The 14,422-nt window shown below is 43.2% G+C and overlaps 1 protein-coding gene across 7 annotated transcripts in view; it reads right to left on the reverse strand.

The window, feature by feature from the left end:
* Window positions 1-14,422, reverse strand: part of LOC122532625 (agrin-like) — a 437,045-nt gene that overhangs the window by 234,807 nt on the left and 187,816 nt on the right. For 6 of the 7 annotated variants that reach the window (XM_043661541.1, XM_043661540.1, XM_043661539.1 and 3 more), the window contains one exon: window positions 8,075-8,107. The exons of the other annotated variant lie outside the window; for it this stretch is intronic. In XM_043661541.1, coding sequence (XP_043517476.1) covers window positions 8,075-8,107 — 33 coding nt within the window. The remainder of the gene's footprint in view (window positions 1-8,074; window positions 8,108-14,422) is intronic. 7 annotated transcript variants of the gene reach the window in all.

Genomic DNA, 14,422 nt, shown 5'->3' on the forward strand with positions numbered 1-14,422 from the left:
AGAACAGAGTCCACTTGGATAAATATGACAATGGATAAACGACTACGCGAATGAAAATCGCGAGAAAACGAAACATTGAAAAGAAAAACTGGTATATTTATCTCACATAGGTTAACAAAAAAAAAAATAATAATAATAATAACGACATTTCAGAAAACAAAAGTAATCTTTTCTTTTTTAACTGGCACGAACTCGTCCTCGTCGCTTTAAATATTTGCAAGACTTCATTTTCATTGTTAATGTTGATTTTTCCGGTTGATTTGTTCTCAAACTTATCGTTTGCCAAGTTTTCACAAATTTGCTGTTCGCTGCAATGTTTCTTTAAATCTCGTTGAAATTTTAAGGCCTGTTGAACGTATTTTCTGGCCGCGTAAATGGTGGGACGAGTGTACTTCGAATAAAACTCCTTGTCGTGTGTAACGAGTCAACATTAGACTAAGTTTCCATTCTAACAATGCAATATATACGTATACTTGCCTCGATGCGTTTTTCCACGCTACACTGGCTGCGTGTCCCGTTTTGTTATACGGCTGAAATCCCGGCAGATACACGTAACTATCGCGGAGACAAGATTTTTCAGGGATAACATCTCGTGACAGAAAGATAACATTTTCCTAAAACCCGTCTCTCCCCTACGCGCGTGACACACGTGTGCGCTCGAACGTTCGACGTATTTATACGTACACAGGGTGGTAAGTCTGAAGCGGAACAACGGAATGTTTTTGTTGGATCGAGCGAGGCTGAAATACCATCGGCGATGAAGCTACGTGGGCTGAAAGATAAAAATTTCGGTATGCCGGAGTTTCTCCGAGAGCTCGCTCGCGAATTTTGTTCAACAAATTTCGAGCATGCGTTACACACACGCGGGGGAAAAGAAATTCACGAAGCCTCCGATCAATTTTCTATCGCATTCGACCAACATCTGCCTGAAACAAACCGTGCCTCTAATTTCTCCAAAAGCGAATCACCGAGGAAGAAGTTGAGAACATCTTCCGGCTTACTCGTTCATTTACAACTCGTGAACACGCGCGTTTCATACGTGGAAAATGATTGATCAAGAGTGCCAGTTCTCTGTAAAAAGTTCTGTACAAGTTTGGATTAGAGATTGGTGCACTTGGTCGTTGAAATTTCTCTCAGCCGGCCGTCCGCCAATTTCGAAACAATTTTTCTCATTCTAAAACGACGGAGATGAAATCGGCAAAAAGCGGTTGAACTTTAAATAACATTATCCGTCGCTGCAACGGTTTTCGTAAACGGAGCGACAGAATTTGTCGTGTCGTTTTTGTACGCTCCGTCCTGCACGTGCGCGAGATGTGCATACACACATATACACGCACGTACACGGAGGAAAGAGGCCGCAACGTACGAAACTTTGACAAGAACGCATAGATTTGCCGGGGCACGGTGTGCTTGCGTGCTTGCACATACGTCTCCATCTATCCATATACATATAATATAAATCCGATGGCGGAATGGCTGTACAAAACGTTGGCACGTGTAGTCGCCGCGTTGCATCGCGTACGAATAGCCATGACCCTCTCGTACACCAAGTCAGCTACCTGTACGCCACGACCTGTGCAGCCACGTGTGCACGTAGATTCGTAGCCAGCCGTGTACGTCGGCTGACTCACCCGGCATTAGACTCCCAAATGCCTCCTGTATATTTGACGATCAACGAAAATACGTAGCGAGGGGGGAAAAATTATTTATTTCGCGCAGCTGTAAATGCTGGAACAGGCAAACGTTTCCTTCTGCCGTGCAATCTGTCGCAATTTCATCATCTACCTGTGAATTTTCATGCGCGTATATAGAGAACGTTCCAAATATAATGCTTTCTATAACATTTGGCATGTAGAGTGTTGAACAAGTAGTATAACCAAAAGTTCAGTCAGCCAACTTTCATTTGTTCTCATTGTGTTCACGAATCTACGAAATTTGCGTAAAAGACAATGATTTAACGAATAGAAATATTTTAAGAGATTCAAGCTCTAGATATACGCTACTAGTCCGAAACAAATAGTCTCTGGCTACGCTACTTGCTCGACACTCTTCACAGCGAGAATATTCACAACTGTTTCGTCGAATTTTTTCTCTTGCTGCTCTCTCTCCAATAACGGCTCAGTCAAAGAGCGAGCAAAGTTCGCCTGACAAAGACCTATTTATACTACTTGTCCGCAAACATCCAGCCTGGTAAGCTGGCCAGTGTACACGCAGCGTACACACGTTGGCGTACACACGGGACGTTTTGTCGCGCCTCCCCCGGGGGTACGATAATTCAGCAGAAAAACCGCGAAACATTTGCCTGGTCGGCATTAATTCTGAAACTGCCGGTCGTTCTGCTGGCGAATCTGCATAAAACCGTAACGTACTGCCCGATAATTCGACCGATAGTGGCTGCCCGCCTATTGTACCGGAACAGCAATCTCTCTCCCCCCCCCTCTCTCTCTCTCTCTCTCCATACCACCCTAAAGTGTGTCTGACCAAAGTGTGACACGTTCTCTTATTTCAACGACTTTTTCCTCGTGTTACGCCTGGCGTAACGACGAGCAGCAAATTTGACCGCGTGGCAACGTGGGGAGGGTGAGTGCAAAGGGAAAGGGGGCAGTTTCGGGGCAGACGATGCGGCGCGGCGCGGCGCGGCGTCGTCCGTTTCAAGCGACGCCGCTTATTGAAAGTCACATTTGTTCCGGCCCCGTTCGCGCGTTGTTACCGCTCTCATCGTACGTTTCTGCACTTTTTCCCCTTTTATTCTCGGGCGCACACGCCCGTTTTTCGATGTATGTCTCTCTCTGTCCGGGCAGAGTTTCGCGCAGAGGCTAAAGGGAAGAGGAGAGGGACAAGGATAGGACGACACAAGCGTTGCGATACGGTAATAGCGGTCGGAAACGGAAACATTCGAGATACCTTCGAACGGAATGGAGAATCGGTTGTTCGCTTTCCGAGATGATTCTCACCGTTGAAAGGATGCGCGTTAATTTTTTTTTTTTTTTTTTTTTTTTTGCACACCGCGGAAATTAAAAGCGCGTATGGGATTGAAACGTAAACGCGTGCAACGGTGGATAGGTAAACAGATTATAATATTTCCGGTTCTCCTTTCCTTCTTGCCCGTTTTCGACCATTTCGTTCACGTTCCGCCGAGAGTTACGAAGACTTTCAGAACTGCAGAAACCCGCGGAGCTTGAAGTTTCGCTAGGTTACAGGCGAATATAGATACTAATTTTCGGAAATAACGAAACGGGCGAGGGCATGTTGCGAAAAACCGCAGACTGGCGGGAACTGGTTCTTCGCAAATTGCCGGATCCGTAGGACCGCGATGCTTTGCACGCAAGCTCGAAAGGTGGAACAACAATGGCTAGACGACCAGAGCGAGGCAGGTACAACCCCGTGTGCGTTCGTTTGTTTTAATTTCTCAGCTTCTAATTAAACCACAACTACCGAGAACCAAAAAAAANCGTGCCACCAACTGGTCCCCAAAACCAAACGATATTCGCCTCGAATCGCTTTTCGAAAAAAAAAAAAGAAAAGAAGAAAAAAAGAAAGGAAGAGAAAGAAAGAAAGAACGAGAGTGAGAGAGGAGGGAGGAAATAAAACAGGGAGAAAATAGGGAAACAAGAGAGAGAGGTATTTTTCTATACCCGTTCCGCGTTACAAACGGCGACAGAAACGAGAAAAGTGGACGCGGCGAAATTACCGGGGTGAGACGAGAACCGACGACGAAAGTACAGACAGTGGTGGGTGAGGCTGCAGAAGGGGGGAAGCGGGGAAGGATTGAAGAGAATGAAACGTAAGGTGAAGAGAGACGAGAGATAGGAGAGGACTAATTCAGCCGAATATCGGTATAATTACGCGACACACGGCATCCGGCACGGCGAGCCGATTTCTATCGGGGCCCCTCGAAGAAATATCCATCATCAAAAGCCACTCGATATCTCGCAGCTTCACGACAATTTCGCAAATAATTATTGTACGAGAGACACAAAGCGGCTTTCGAGTGCCTCTTGCGTTTCTCCCAGAATCCAATTCCGTGCCGCCTCTTTCAAATCCCTTTGTCACCCACGATAATCCCTCGGTAGACGTGGTCGAGTTGACGATGTTCCCCTCCCTCTCCCCGTCCTTTCTAATACTCCGTCTCTCCGCCGCTAGCAGCGTCGGGGTTGGTAGGTAGTCCGTCGCTCTCTGTTTTTCCCACCACGTCCGCCGTTGCCTCCCGGTTTTACCCGTTTCGAAATTCTATTACTACTACCGCTTATGGATCCCATGCTCGTTTCTTCGCTCCTTTTTCCCGTCTTTTCTCTCTCTCTCTCTCTCTCTCTCTTTCCCTCTCTGTTTTTTTGGCAAGAGGACAAGCACGGGGAGAGAGGGAGGAAAATGTGGTCGAGTTAATGGAAGATTACGGACCAACTTTAATTCCAATTATACCTCCAGGGATATAAATAGACCAGGAGCGGCGATTTTTCCCTCGCGATTTATCCCATTCGCCGGGCTCCACGGCTTGTTTTAAATATGAGCGTGGCGCATACGTCGAACGTGGCGTTGCAATATGGCCGAACTGAACTGACTGAGATAAATACGGAACAGCGAAGTAATCTCTCAAATAAATAATCATGTCTCGCTTCGTGATTCGATCACGAATAAATAAAATACGCGATGACCGACGGAATATTATTTCTGAACGGTGTTTTTCGTGTCGAAAAATACGAGAAAATTTCGTTCCGTTTAGCGTAAACTCAACTATCCATCGGACGGCGTTATTAAATTTCATCCCCCCCCCCCCCCCCCCGCCAGTTTGCCAGGCCTCGACTCGCGCCGTTCTGTGCGTGTTTTATGATTTCTCGCTTCCAATTAAAAATTAATCCCGTTTGAAAAAACGAACGTTTGAAACGGGATACAATGCGGAAGCGTTTAATAGAAACGCGTTCTATTGCTGTGTAATTTAGTCGGTCCTCGCTTGTAAGATGAAACGTCTTTGTGCGCGGAAATTTTAATTTTTTCACCGCCAGGGCAAACCCCCGGCTCGTGTTTATCGTTTCGAGCACGTCAAAGCAAATAATCGGAGAGTCTCGACTCTGCGAAGAAAAAAAGAAAAAAAAAAGTACCAATGTAGCGATTTCAGTAAACGTCACCGCGTATAATTGAAATTATTCGTCTTTCGATCGAATTTCAAAGTACCGTGGTCCCGAGATAAAACGCGAGGAAAACTCTCGAACATTGTCGCGACGTATTTTATAAATTTTATTATTTTTTAGTATTTTACAAATTTTATTTATTCGAACAATTTATTCGATTTTTCATCTTTTTTTTTTAGGAAAATATCACGCGAATTCGAAACCCTGACAAATTTTGTTGCCCGTCGATTTCACACACGCGCGCGTGCCGCTTTTCCTCCGGCGCGTTGTTTCCGCCCTTTTCGATTCGTTATCGAGAGCCAGTTCCAGTCGGTGATCTGTCCTCGACACACACGGGAAATGCTAACACCATCGGGTCTTCAATACGCTTAAAATGAATTGAAACAAAAAACGGGAGATGACAAATGTTGTCTCTTTTTTTTTTTCTTTTTTTTAAATCGGTAAAGGCATGGTTTGAAAATTGGACGTTTAAAAAGCTACGTTGGACTTAGATGGTTTCGATTTCGGTGTTGGTACAAATTACAGAGACATGCGCGCGCGCGCGAGCTATAGTTCGCTGAGCTAAGAGATAAGACTGATGAAGGTGGAACGAGACTCGAGATAAGTAACGTTTTATGCTGGCGTTACATGGAAATGAGGGGCGAGGAGATGGATTCGAGAGGTATCCGAAGAGGTTAGTTTTCAGAGAGGGATTTTAAGTGTACTTCAATCTTGCTGGAATCTTGCCTTGGTTGGTTCTACCGAACTTTGACCACGGGAAGAAAGAAAAGTCTGATTTAATATCGTATGGGCGCAGACGCTTTGCATTTTTATTTTCGATGGAGGTCCTCGAAGGGGATCTCGAAGACCTTGCGCGTTTAAAATATTCGAAATTCCACCTTTTCGTTTATTAAACCAATAAAAATTCCCCTGGATTTTTGCGATTTACGCAATAGAACAGAGCAAGACCGATTTACCAATATTATGTGTATTAAAATTATTGAAACGAAGAATATCAAGAAACGAAAAAGGATGTACTGTCGCCAAAATTGCAAAAAGGGTCCTTTTGGTCTCGTCGAAGGATTCTTTAATCTGTCAGAACTGCGCCAAGTTACATTCTTCTTTCGTTTCTTTCACGTCCACTTTAGTCTCATTTCTTCGGCTAATACACGACGAAGAGGGGTTCAAGATTGTTATAGGTCGTGACCCGGTTCTCTCGTGAAACCTGTAGGATTACCAGCGCACAGCCCAATCAGCCAGATTGCCAGAAAATTTGCAGATCTTATCTTGCTATCTCGTTCCACGGCTCTCCCCTTTTTATCCTTTCACAGCCATGAATGATACAAGAAAGCGATCTTTCCATCGCGGAAGCATGAAAATGGAAGAAAATTTGGTTGTACAGTTTCGTTTCGTGATATTATTTAGGATCAGAAGCTCGATGGTTGATGTTGATTTAAAAGTGTAAGTAGAAAGTATATATAAATTCAGATATAAAATTTATTAAAGAAGTTATTACTATTCAAGTATTATGTTCATTCCTATTGTAGTAGTACGATATTTGAATTTGTGAGGTATATACTTTCGTAAAACATTGTAAATGAGGCTAAAATAAGTTTTTATACAAACTCTGACATTATAAACATGTCACATCTTCCGTGCCAATTTTATAAATGCTTATTCATAAACGCGAATTTACAACTTTGATACTGTAACTCCATTAATTTACGCAACTACTGTGCCACAAATTAATTCCAAGTTAAATTCAAATTTAAATTACATCATTTAATTGGGAATTAAAAGAGGAGGAAACACGTTTATCAAACTTATCATTATGATAATGATGCAATTAAAAAAGAAAATAATAAAACTGTAATCGTGAAGATGTCAGTGAAATTTCAGTTAGAAAGACATGCGAAAGGAACAAGCAAAGAAAAAAAAAAAAAATGAGAAACAAAATTGAAGCAAACGACGAAATATCTAAACATCGCAATCTCCAATGATTGTGTAACAACAAAAGATCTTGTTCGATTAATAAATTACCAGTAGCTAATAGAAAAAAATAAAAAACATTCAACCGTGACAACATTCATCTTCGCCTCATTACTCGCTAGTCAAGAGCTAATCATCCAGACTGTTTCTGCAATTTGTCCTCTCCTTATCACGCTACATTTCGCAATCTCGATCTATTTCTGCCAGTGGCATGGAGAGAGGGGGAACCCAGCTTCACGCATTACTGAAAATGGGCTTTTCGAAAGAATATCTCTCCGGTTTCGTTTCTTCGTCCACCCCCTTCCGCCATCCACGTTTCTTTGCCCCCGTAATGTACGTAAATCTTCTCCCGCGCTCGTGTCCCTTTTGTCCCCGGGTGCACGGGGAAATCTTCGGGGTGAAATTGCAGTCGCGGGACACGGAAAAAAAGGACAAGTGGATTTGAATAGATTTACCTTATCGTTTCTCGAATCTGTTTCTGTCTCTCGCGCCAGAGGCAAATAGCTCGCGTTTCGTGAATTACGCCCGGGATCGTAATAAATAACAGATCAAAACGGGCAACAATCCGCGGTTTCGTATCGATTCGTTTTCGTCGACGATGAAATTGCACGACGATCGTCAGGCGAGTTTTATCGATGACACACCTGCGGATAGTTGAGTTATTTTGTACGATCTAAAGTAATTTCTGTCGGATTACTGAAAATTCGGAAGATTGAACATCGTAACGTGAATTGGGTGTGAAGTTGAATGAAAAATTCTACAATTGTAAATCGCATAATTTTTTAGTCTTGAAGGGATAGAACTTAAAGTCTAAGGAACACGCAAAACCAAAATAAAACGAAATCGAATGAGAACTGACGCGCAGCGTCGATCAGCCTGTTTTTAACAATGACGTCGAATGAAAAACGAAGCGGTCTAGGTCGTAATGCGAAAGAGAGACACAAGCGATAGTAATGTTATATTGTTAGATGAACACTCACCGGCGTTATTACTGGCGAAATTTAGATCCTTACCTGAAACATAGGAAAGCAGATGATGTTAGTATGATCGAGTGTCGTCAAGTATACAACATAATACTGACATTGATTCTGTGACGTGACACCAGACGCAACGTATTACATTAGATGGCGGAGAGGCGTTGTTCCACGCAACTAATTAATTCACCCGCCGGTGTATATAAATTAACCAACGATGAAATTATCCGATTCGCAAACGCGAAAACGCTTTCAAGTATATTAATCGGGGAGAAAACGATTCGCGCGACGTGCGAGAAGCTGACGAAACACGATGTATTTTTATCGTGAAAGATTCCTTAATTGCTTCGCTAATCAAGCGGTGCTCGAGCATTTATGTGAAACTATTCTCGAAATAGCCGAAAAATATTTGTGCTGTAGTATGGCGAGCCAAATCTTCAGATTTAAATATTATAGAAAATTATTGGGAATTTGCCGAGGATGGGAGACAATATTAATGACATTAAAAAATGTATTGGAGAAGTGGAAAGAACTAACTCAAAAGATCATGAAGAAACTATATAAATCTTTGCAAATCCTAAAAAATGGCTGCCGTTATTAAATGCAAAGGTCGTACAATTATCAAACTCGTTTCTTCGATTTCTATCCAGTGTTTTTCACGAAATGCGCCATCAATTTCACCCGCTAAATATTTCTTCTTCTTTTTCTTTAATAGCACAAAATATATTGTAGAAAAGAATTACAAAAAAAAGATCGTATTTGTTTGTTAATAAGAAATTTAATACTTCAAATTTCTTCTCGCTGTGAAATTCATAACTCGAGTCCTCGTCATCTTCTTCCCCTCCTCCGGAAATAAACAGACAGTTTGAAAAGGAGAGGGCGCGAATCGATCTATGCGATCTATCGATCGTACCAAGAAACCAGACCTTTCGAAATTTATTTATTACCGAGGGGCTTTCATATTTATGCCGATAGCGCGATGAGCATCTTGTTTCTTTCAGCCGTAATGGTGATTGACGTGCTATAAATCCGCGAGATAGAGAACTGATGGGTAGTAATAGATTTACGATATTCGGGTCAAGCTTCTTCTTTCCTGTTCGACCATGAAAAATATGCAAATTGATATAAAATTAGCGAACGGCAGTTGCGGTAACGTGCACTTTGATATTTCATTAACGTCACGTTATTTACGAAATTACAGCTCTATCCATACATCTACGTTCACGTTCCTTTAAAATTCTACGCTTATTCACGCTGGCGTGTCGTGCATTTTGCTCGTGTATCGTTGCATTTGCTTTAAACACAAATTCAAGCGTCACGCTGTTGTCCAGTGTTGAAAGAGTTTGAAGATCTCGATGCGTTCGTTTAATTAAATCCTCGGCGAAAAGAAATTGAACGACTTCCTTGCTTAAGGGAAAGTTAACGCACGTAAGCGAGTTCGAGAATTCCAGAGCGTTGCTCTGTCTACGTGCTTCCATCGCGAACGCGAAACAAAAAGCACGCAACGTCCTTCTTGCCGTAGCGGGTAGCAAAATCATCGAAGAAACCGGTCGTTTCCGGATCTCCGATGATCATAGGTGGTTTCAACGACCCCCGCGAAACACGTCTAACGACCAACAACGGAATCACTTTACGTGCAACGAGCACGCATGTAAATGCAGCGTGAAAAGTTCGTCAGTTACGATACTGCCAGCTTCGTCCGATGCGAGAGCCAAGTACAGGTATAAGCGAGATACATACATACGTATATATATATATATATGCAGGAATATGGCCGAAGAACGAAATTCCACGCGGAGACCTCGTGAACGCGAACGTACGTAAATACACGGGATAACTCGGGGATGGGATGCATCCGAGTACGATACGTATAGTGGTGCACGTGTGCAGAGGGAGCGTATGCGATTCCGACCGGCGAAAACTGCCCACGACCACGAAGACGCGGCTGCTACTTATCTCCTCGCAATTGACTCAACCGATTCCATGATTTTTCCCATCATAAGTGTATCGTATTCCGTCCGCGTCTACGAACTGTGTATTTGCATGCAGCTACCGCGTTCAACGAAACATGTTTTTTAATCAGGATGCGGACGCGCGCGCGCGCGCATCCCATTTCCTCGCGGTATCAAATTTTCGTAGCCGTACGAAAGTTTCTGCGAGATTGTACGAAATTTATAACACTTGGATCTAATTAATTATTATGTAAATGTCGTGTAATGAACGCGCAAATATTCCCCGCGGGTAGAAACGTTACCGGTCCCGGGTGGGAGAGTTTCGAAAATTTCTTCGTCACTCGTTTGCCCGTTTAATTCGACGGCCGAAAGACAGATTGAAAAAAAAATATGCGAGCGCGCGCGTGACGTCGAATAGGCGACGTATCGAATTTTCAAACGCACACGGGAAAACGCAACTTATTGTCCGTCGCTGCATCGTTCGACGTCCGTCCGTCTGTTTCACCACGGACGATGTCACTTTATTTATTAACTATAAAATTTATTGGCCGCGCTCCGTATCACGCGGCGAATAAACAATACGAGACGTATCGCGTATCCACTCGTAATTTATTCCCGACACCATTTACGCGCGCGAGCATTTTTAAATTAGCACCCCGGGGGGGGGGGGGGGGGGAGGGACTGCTGAAATAAATTCGCAACGTGCTAATAATTTGCAGAAACCCCCGGCTGAAAATACAAACGTGGCGGAAAGATCGAAAGATGGATCGCGATGGCGTACGCGCGTAACCTGATCGGTATAACGTACGTGTGCATATGTTTCCTTTCGACCGTTCATTCAATTTCTGTTATTACATTGACGTGGATTATCGCGTGGATTGAGAGCGATTTATTCGACCCCGTTTCGATCAAAATCAGAGGGGCGAAGAAACGGCGAAATTAATTTTATACTCTTTCTTCTTTTTTTTTTTTGTTTTTTTTTTTTTTGGTTGTTTGTTTTCCTTCCCGTGAAACATCCGCGAGCAAATGTATTTTTGCATCCTCGCGTGATTAAACGCTGTCGCTGGAATTAATCGCGATATAGGCTGTTGCAAAATTACACGACTAGAATTGCAAATCGTAATACGATAAATAAACAGCTTCTGCAAATGTAGAGTAATGTACTAATGACAATAAATCAGCCGTAATAATGCTCGTAATTAACGGGCTGCAACGTTCGAGGTGTACACCTCAAATAATCTTATTAAAATGTTACATATCAAAACGTTGTATTGTTGCCGGATATATTGTTAAAATGTTGCACATTCAAATTCAGCTCTATATCGCTGAAAGGCGAGATATTGCGTTAAAGCATTATGTACATAGGATGTTTCGCGTAACTGGGATAAGCTACAGCTCTGAAATGGTGGCGGATAAAACAATATTGTAACCGGGCGGAATTAAATGCTTTTAAATGGCGCATGATCTGACGCGCGCGTCCATTGAAGAACGAATAACGTTTCAAAGATTTTAAAAGTCGTCTCTGTTTCTTCTTTCAAGTATTTACATTATACACTTGTCTTTTTGCGCGATGCAACTTTTCATTCTCTCTGAAGGATCAATATATCGCTAGATAAAAAAATTTTAGAATCGTTGTGCTCCAAAGGAAATCGCGCGTACATTCAGAAACCAAATTCAATGTTGCCTAATGAAATTCGTTTCTATCTTCTTGTATCTCGTTTTAGCTGCGCAGGACAAACAAATCGTGCAGCAAGTTCACGTACGTGCACAATTGAAATTCCTCTAATAGCGTAAGAGACAAAAAAGGGGCAAAAGACAAAGGACAAAAGGGAACAGAAATCGACTTTGGAGACCTTTCAGATATAAAAATTAGTCGTCGTTTCTCGGCCTGTCCGATACAAAATAGATCCCTGCGCCAATCCCTGAAACGAGAACAACTTGCGACCAGGCTGCGTCGATGGATCGGTGGCCGTCCATTCGAGATTTATCGGTGTGTTACGTTGAAAATGGAGGATCATCGCGGAAATGCCTCCATTCCGGTCGACTGGTCCACTTATCGTTAGAAGGATCCTTTGTCACCCGTGCTAACGCGAGCCACGAGATCCAAAAGGGCCAGAAGAGACGTAGACGACGAAGGGTGGAAGAGAAGGAAATGCAAATTGAGAGGACGGCGGGTGGTTGTATTTCAGTCTCGTCGCGCGAAAGGGATGAAAAAAAAGTCGTACGAGGCAAGGTTGACATTTTTTTTACGAGTAAAAATCTACGGTAAAGGAGGAAAGTAGAGAAGGAAAGAGAAAAGAAGAGGAAAAAGGGAATATCTCTGTCGGTGGTTACGCTCGTGTCTAATAAGAAAAATATCGGATCATACGTACGGTATTTCTTGCCGTTTGTCAGATATTACACACGAGCGTACCGACGATAAAACTTTATGCGACAACGGAATTTCGCCGCGCACGACTCGATACCGCGCGCGACATTTTCTGGTATTCACGTCTCGTAACTTGCGGTAGGTAAATTTCTTTTTTTTTCGGGGAAGGAGAGTACGAGAGAGTAGAGAGCCAACGATTGACAGATTTTCAAGTTACGATCTCTATTGTGTTTCTTGAAGGATGAAAGTCTGATGATTTCTCCAGCTGCGACGTATCCGGACGCAAGGGAAAATTTTTACGCGCGCCTCTCCAAGGAAAAACGTAGAACGTTCGTTATTCACATTCCATGAAAAACAATTTGAAACAGCTAAACGGAGATATCTTTGAAACGTTTCGTTGCTTTAATCAAGTTAATGAAAGCAGCCGTGAAATCTACAAGAAAAATGCTCCTTCCTAATTTCCATTTCGCGCAATGGAGCGAAAAATTTTGGAATTGAAATTATTACGAATATAAAATACATTTTCACCGTCTCTCTCTCTCTCTCTCTCTGTCTCTCTGTCTCTCTCTCTCTCTTCTTTTTTAGTCATCCCTGTTTCAACGTTCGCGCCACTCGAATAACTGCGAGCCGTGCCACGTCCGGCGCAGTTATTTGTCCGACGGAAAATTAATTTTCAAAGTGCTCCGCATTAAAATTAAATATCGCAATGACAGCGACGTTTATGATTAGTAGGGAAATTGTTTGCCACAGTGCCAGGGTAATATTGTTAATTAAAAAGTGACTTGATCAATTATACGCGCGTGAATCTCTTTCGGCGTTGTTGAAGACACGCCTTGATGACGCGTTTCGTATGGTCTCTTTTGTATCGTAAACGTTATTATAAAGATGTGAAGGGGAGAAGAAAAAAAAAATGGGAAAACAGCGACAGACGTCGGAGTAATTGGCCATCAAGATAAATTACCTAGAAGGATTGAGCGAACGCGATTGCGGGGGAGACGAGGGAAAGGGTGGACGGTGGAAAGGGCTGTTAAAAACTAGGGAAAAGGGAAGAACGAGATTGATAGGGGGGCGTGGAAGATGAAGGTTGCAAGAGAGATGACGGCGTAAATAGCACTCTGTATCGACGTCCGGCTCTTTTCTCTTCGCCTTCATCTTGTAACCCTCTTGAAGAGTTTCAGCTCACTTTGGCTTTCTCCTCCTCGGTTTCTGGAGACCTTTTTTTCATATGGCTTTCGATATCGCTTTGAACCTATCACTTAACGCCCTTTTCTTCCGTCGAGCGTCAACCCGACGAACTGCAGGACGAACGGATACGTCGTTGTCGAATAAGTTGGAAGCGAAAGCACGACGAGGTCTGGTCGTTCGGAAATGGGGATGAATGTTGGAACAAAGTGAGGGAACTCGCGAGTAATTAATTCAACGAGAAGTGAGATTGACTCGAAGCTATCTGACGATTTGGAAATGTTTTGTAACGCGAGACGACAAAATTCAACGCGCTCAGAGACGAAAATTACACTTTCGTGGAAACAAGGTAGATCGAACGAGCAAAGAGGAAGTTGAAACAACAATGTCACGTGACATACCCCTTGGTGGAATTCCAAGATAAAGAATTAATTCATCCGAATGGAAACACTCTGTGAGCATCGATTTTTCAAAGTCAACCGGCTCTTTCACTCCGTCCGCCAGAGTCAATACCGAATCGACGTAAAAGAACATTCACAGCGTCGATCAAGTAGCGTCTGTTTAACAACAGGCAAGAGAATGGGTATTATTCAGTGTTGCGCGAATGGCTGTTGTGCCTGGACCACAAAGGCGTTCTAGAAAGGATTCCACAAAAGGGGAGAAATGTGTCCCCTGTCCAAAGGAATCCAGGCCGAAGGTCGGGAGAGAAGGAAGGAGACCGCGAGAGGAGAGGTTGGACGACGCTCACTGTAAAGGCGGAAAACTGAAAAATAGTTGGCACCGGTTGCCATGGCCACTAAGTACTCGTAGTCGCGACGACGTCCCGCCGATACACCGCGCCACTCCCCACTT

The sequence above is a fragment of the Frieseomelitta varia genome, unplaced genomic scaffold (assembly GCF_011392965.1).
Source record: "Frieseomelitta varia isolate USP_RPSP 00005682 unplaced genomic scaffold, Fvar_1.2 scaffold_462, whole genome shotgun sequence".
Taxonomy (NCBI): Eukaryota; Metazoa; Arthropoda; class Insecta; order Hymenoptera; family Apidae; genus Frieseomelitta; species Frieseomelitta varia.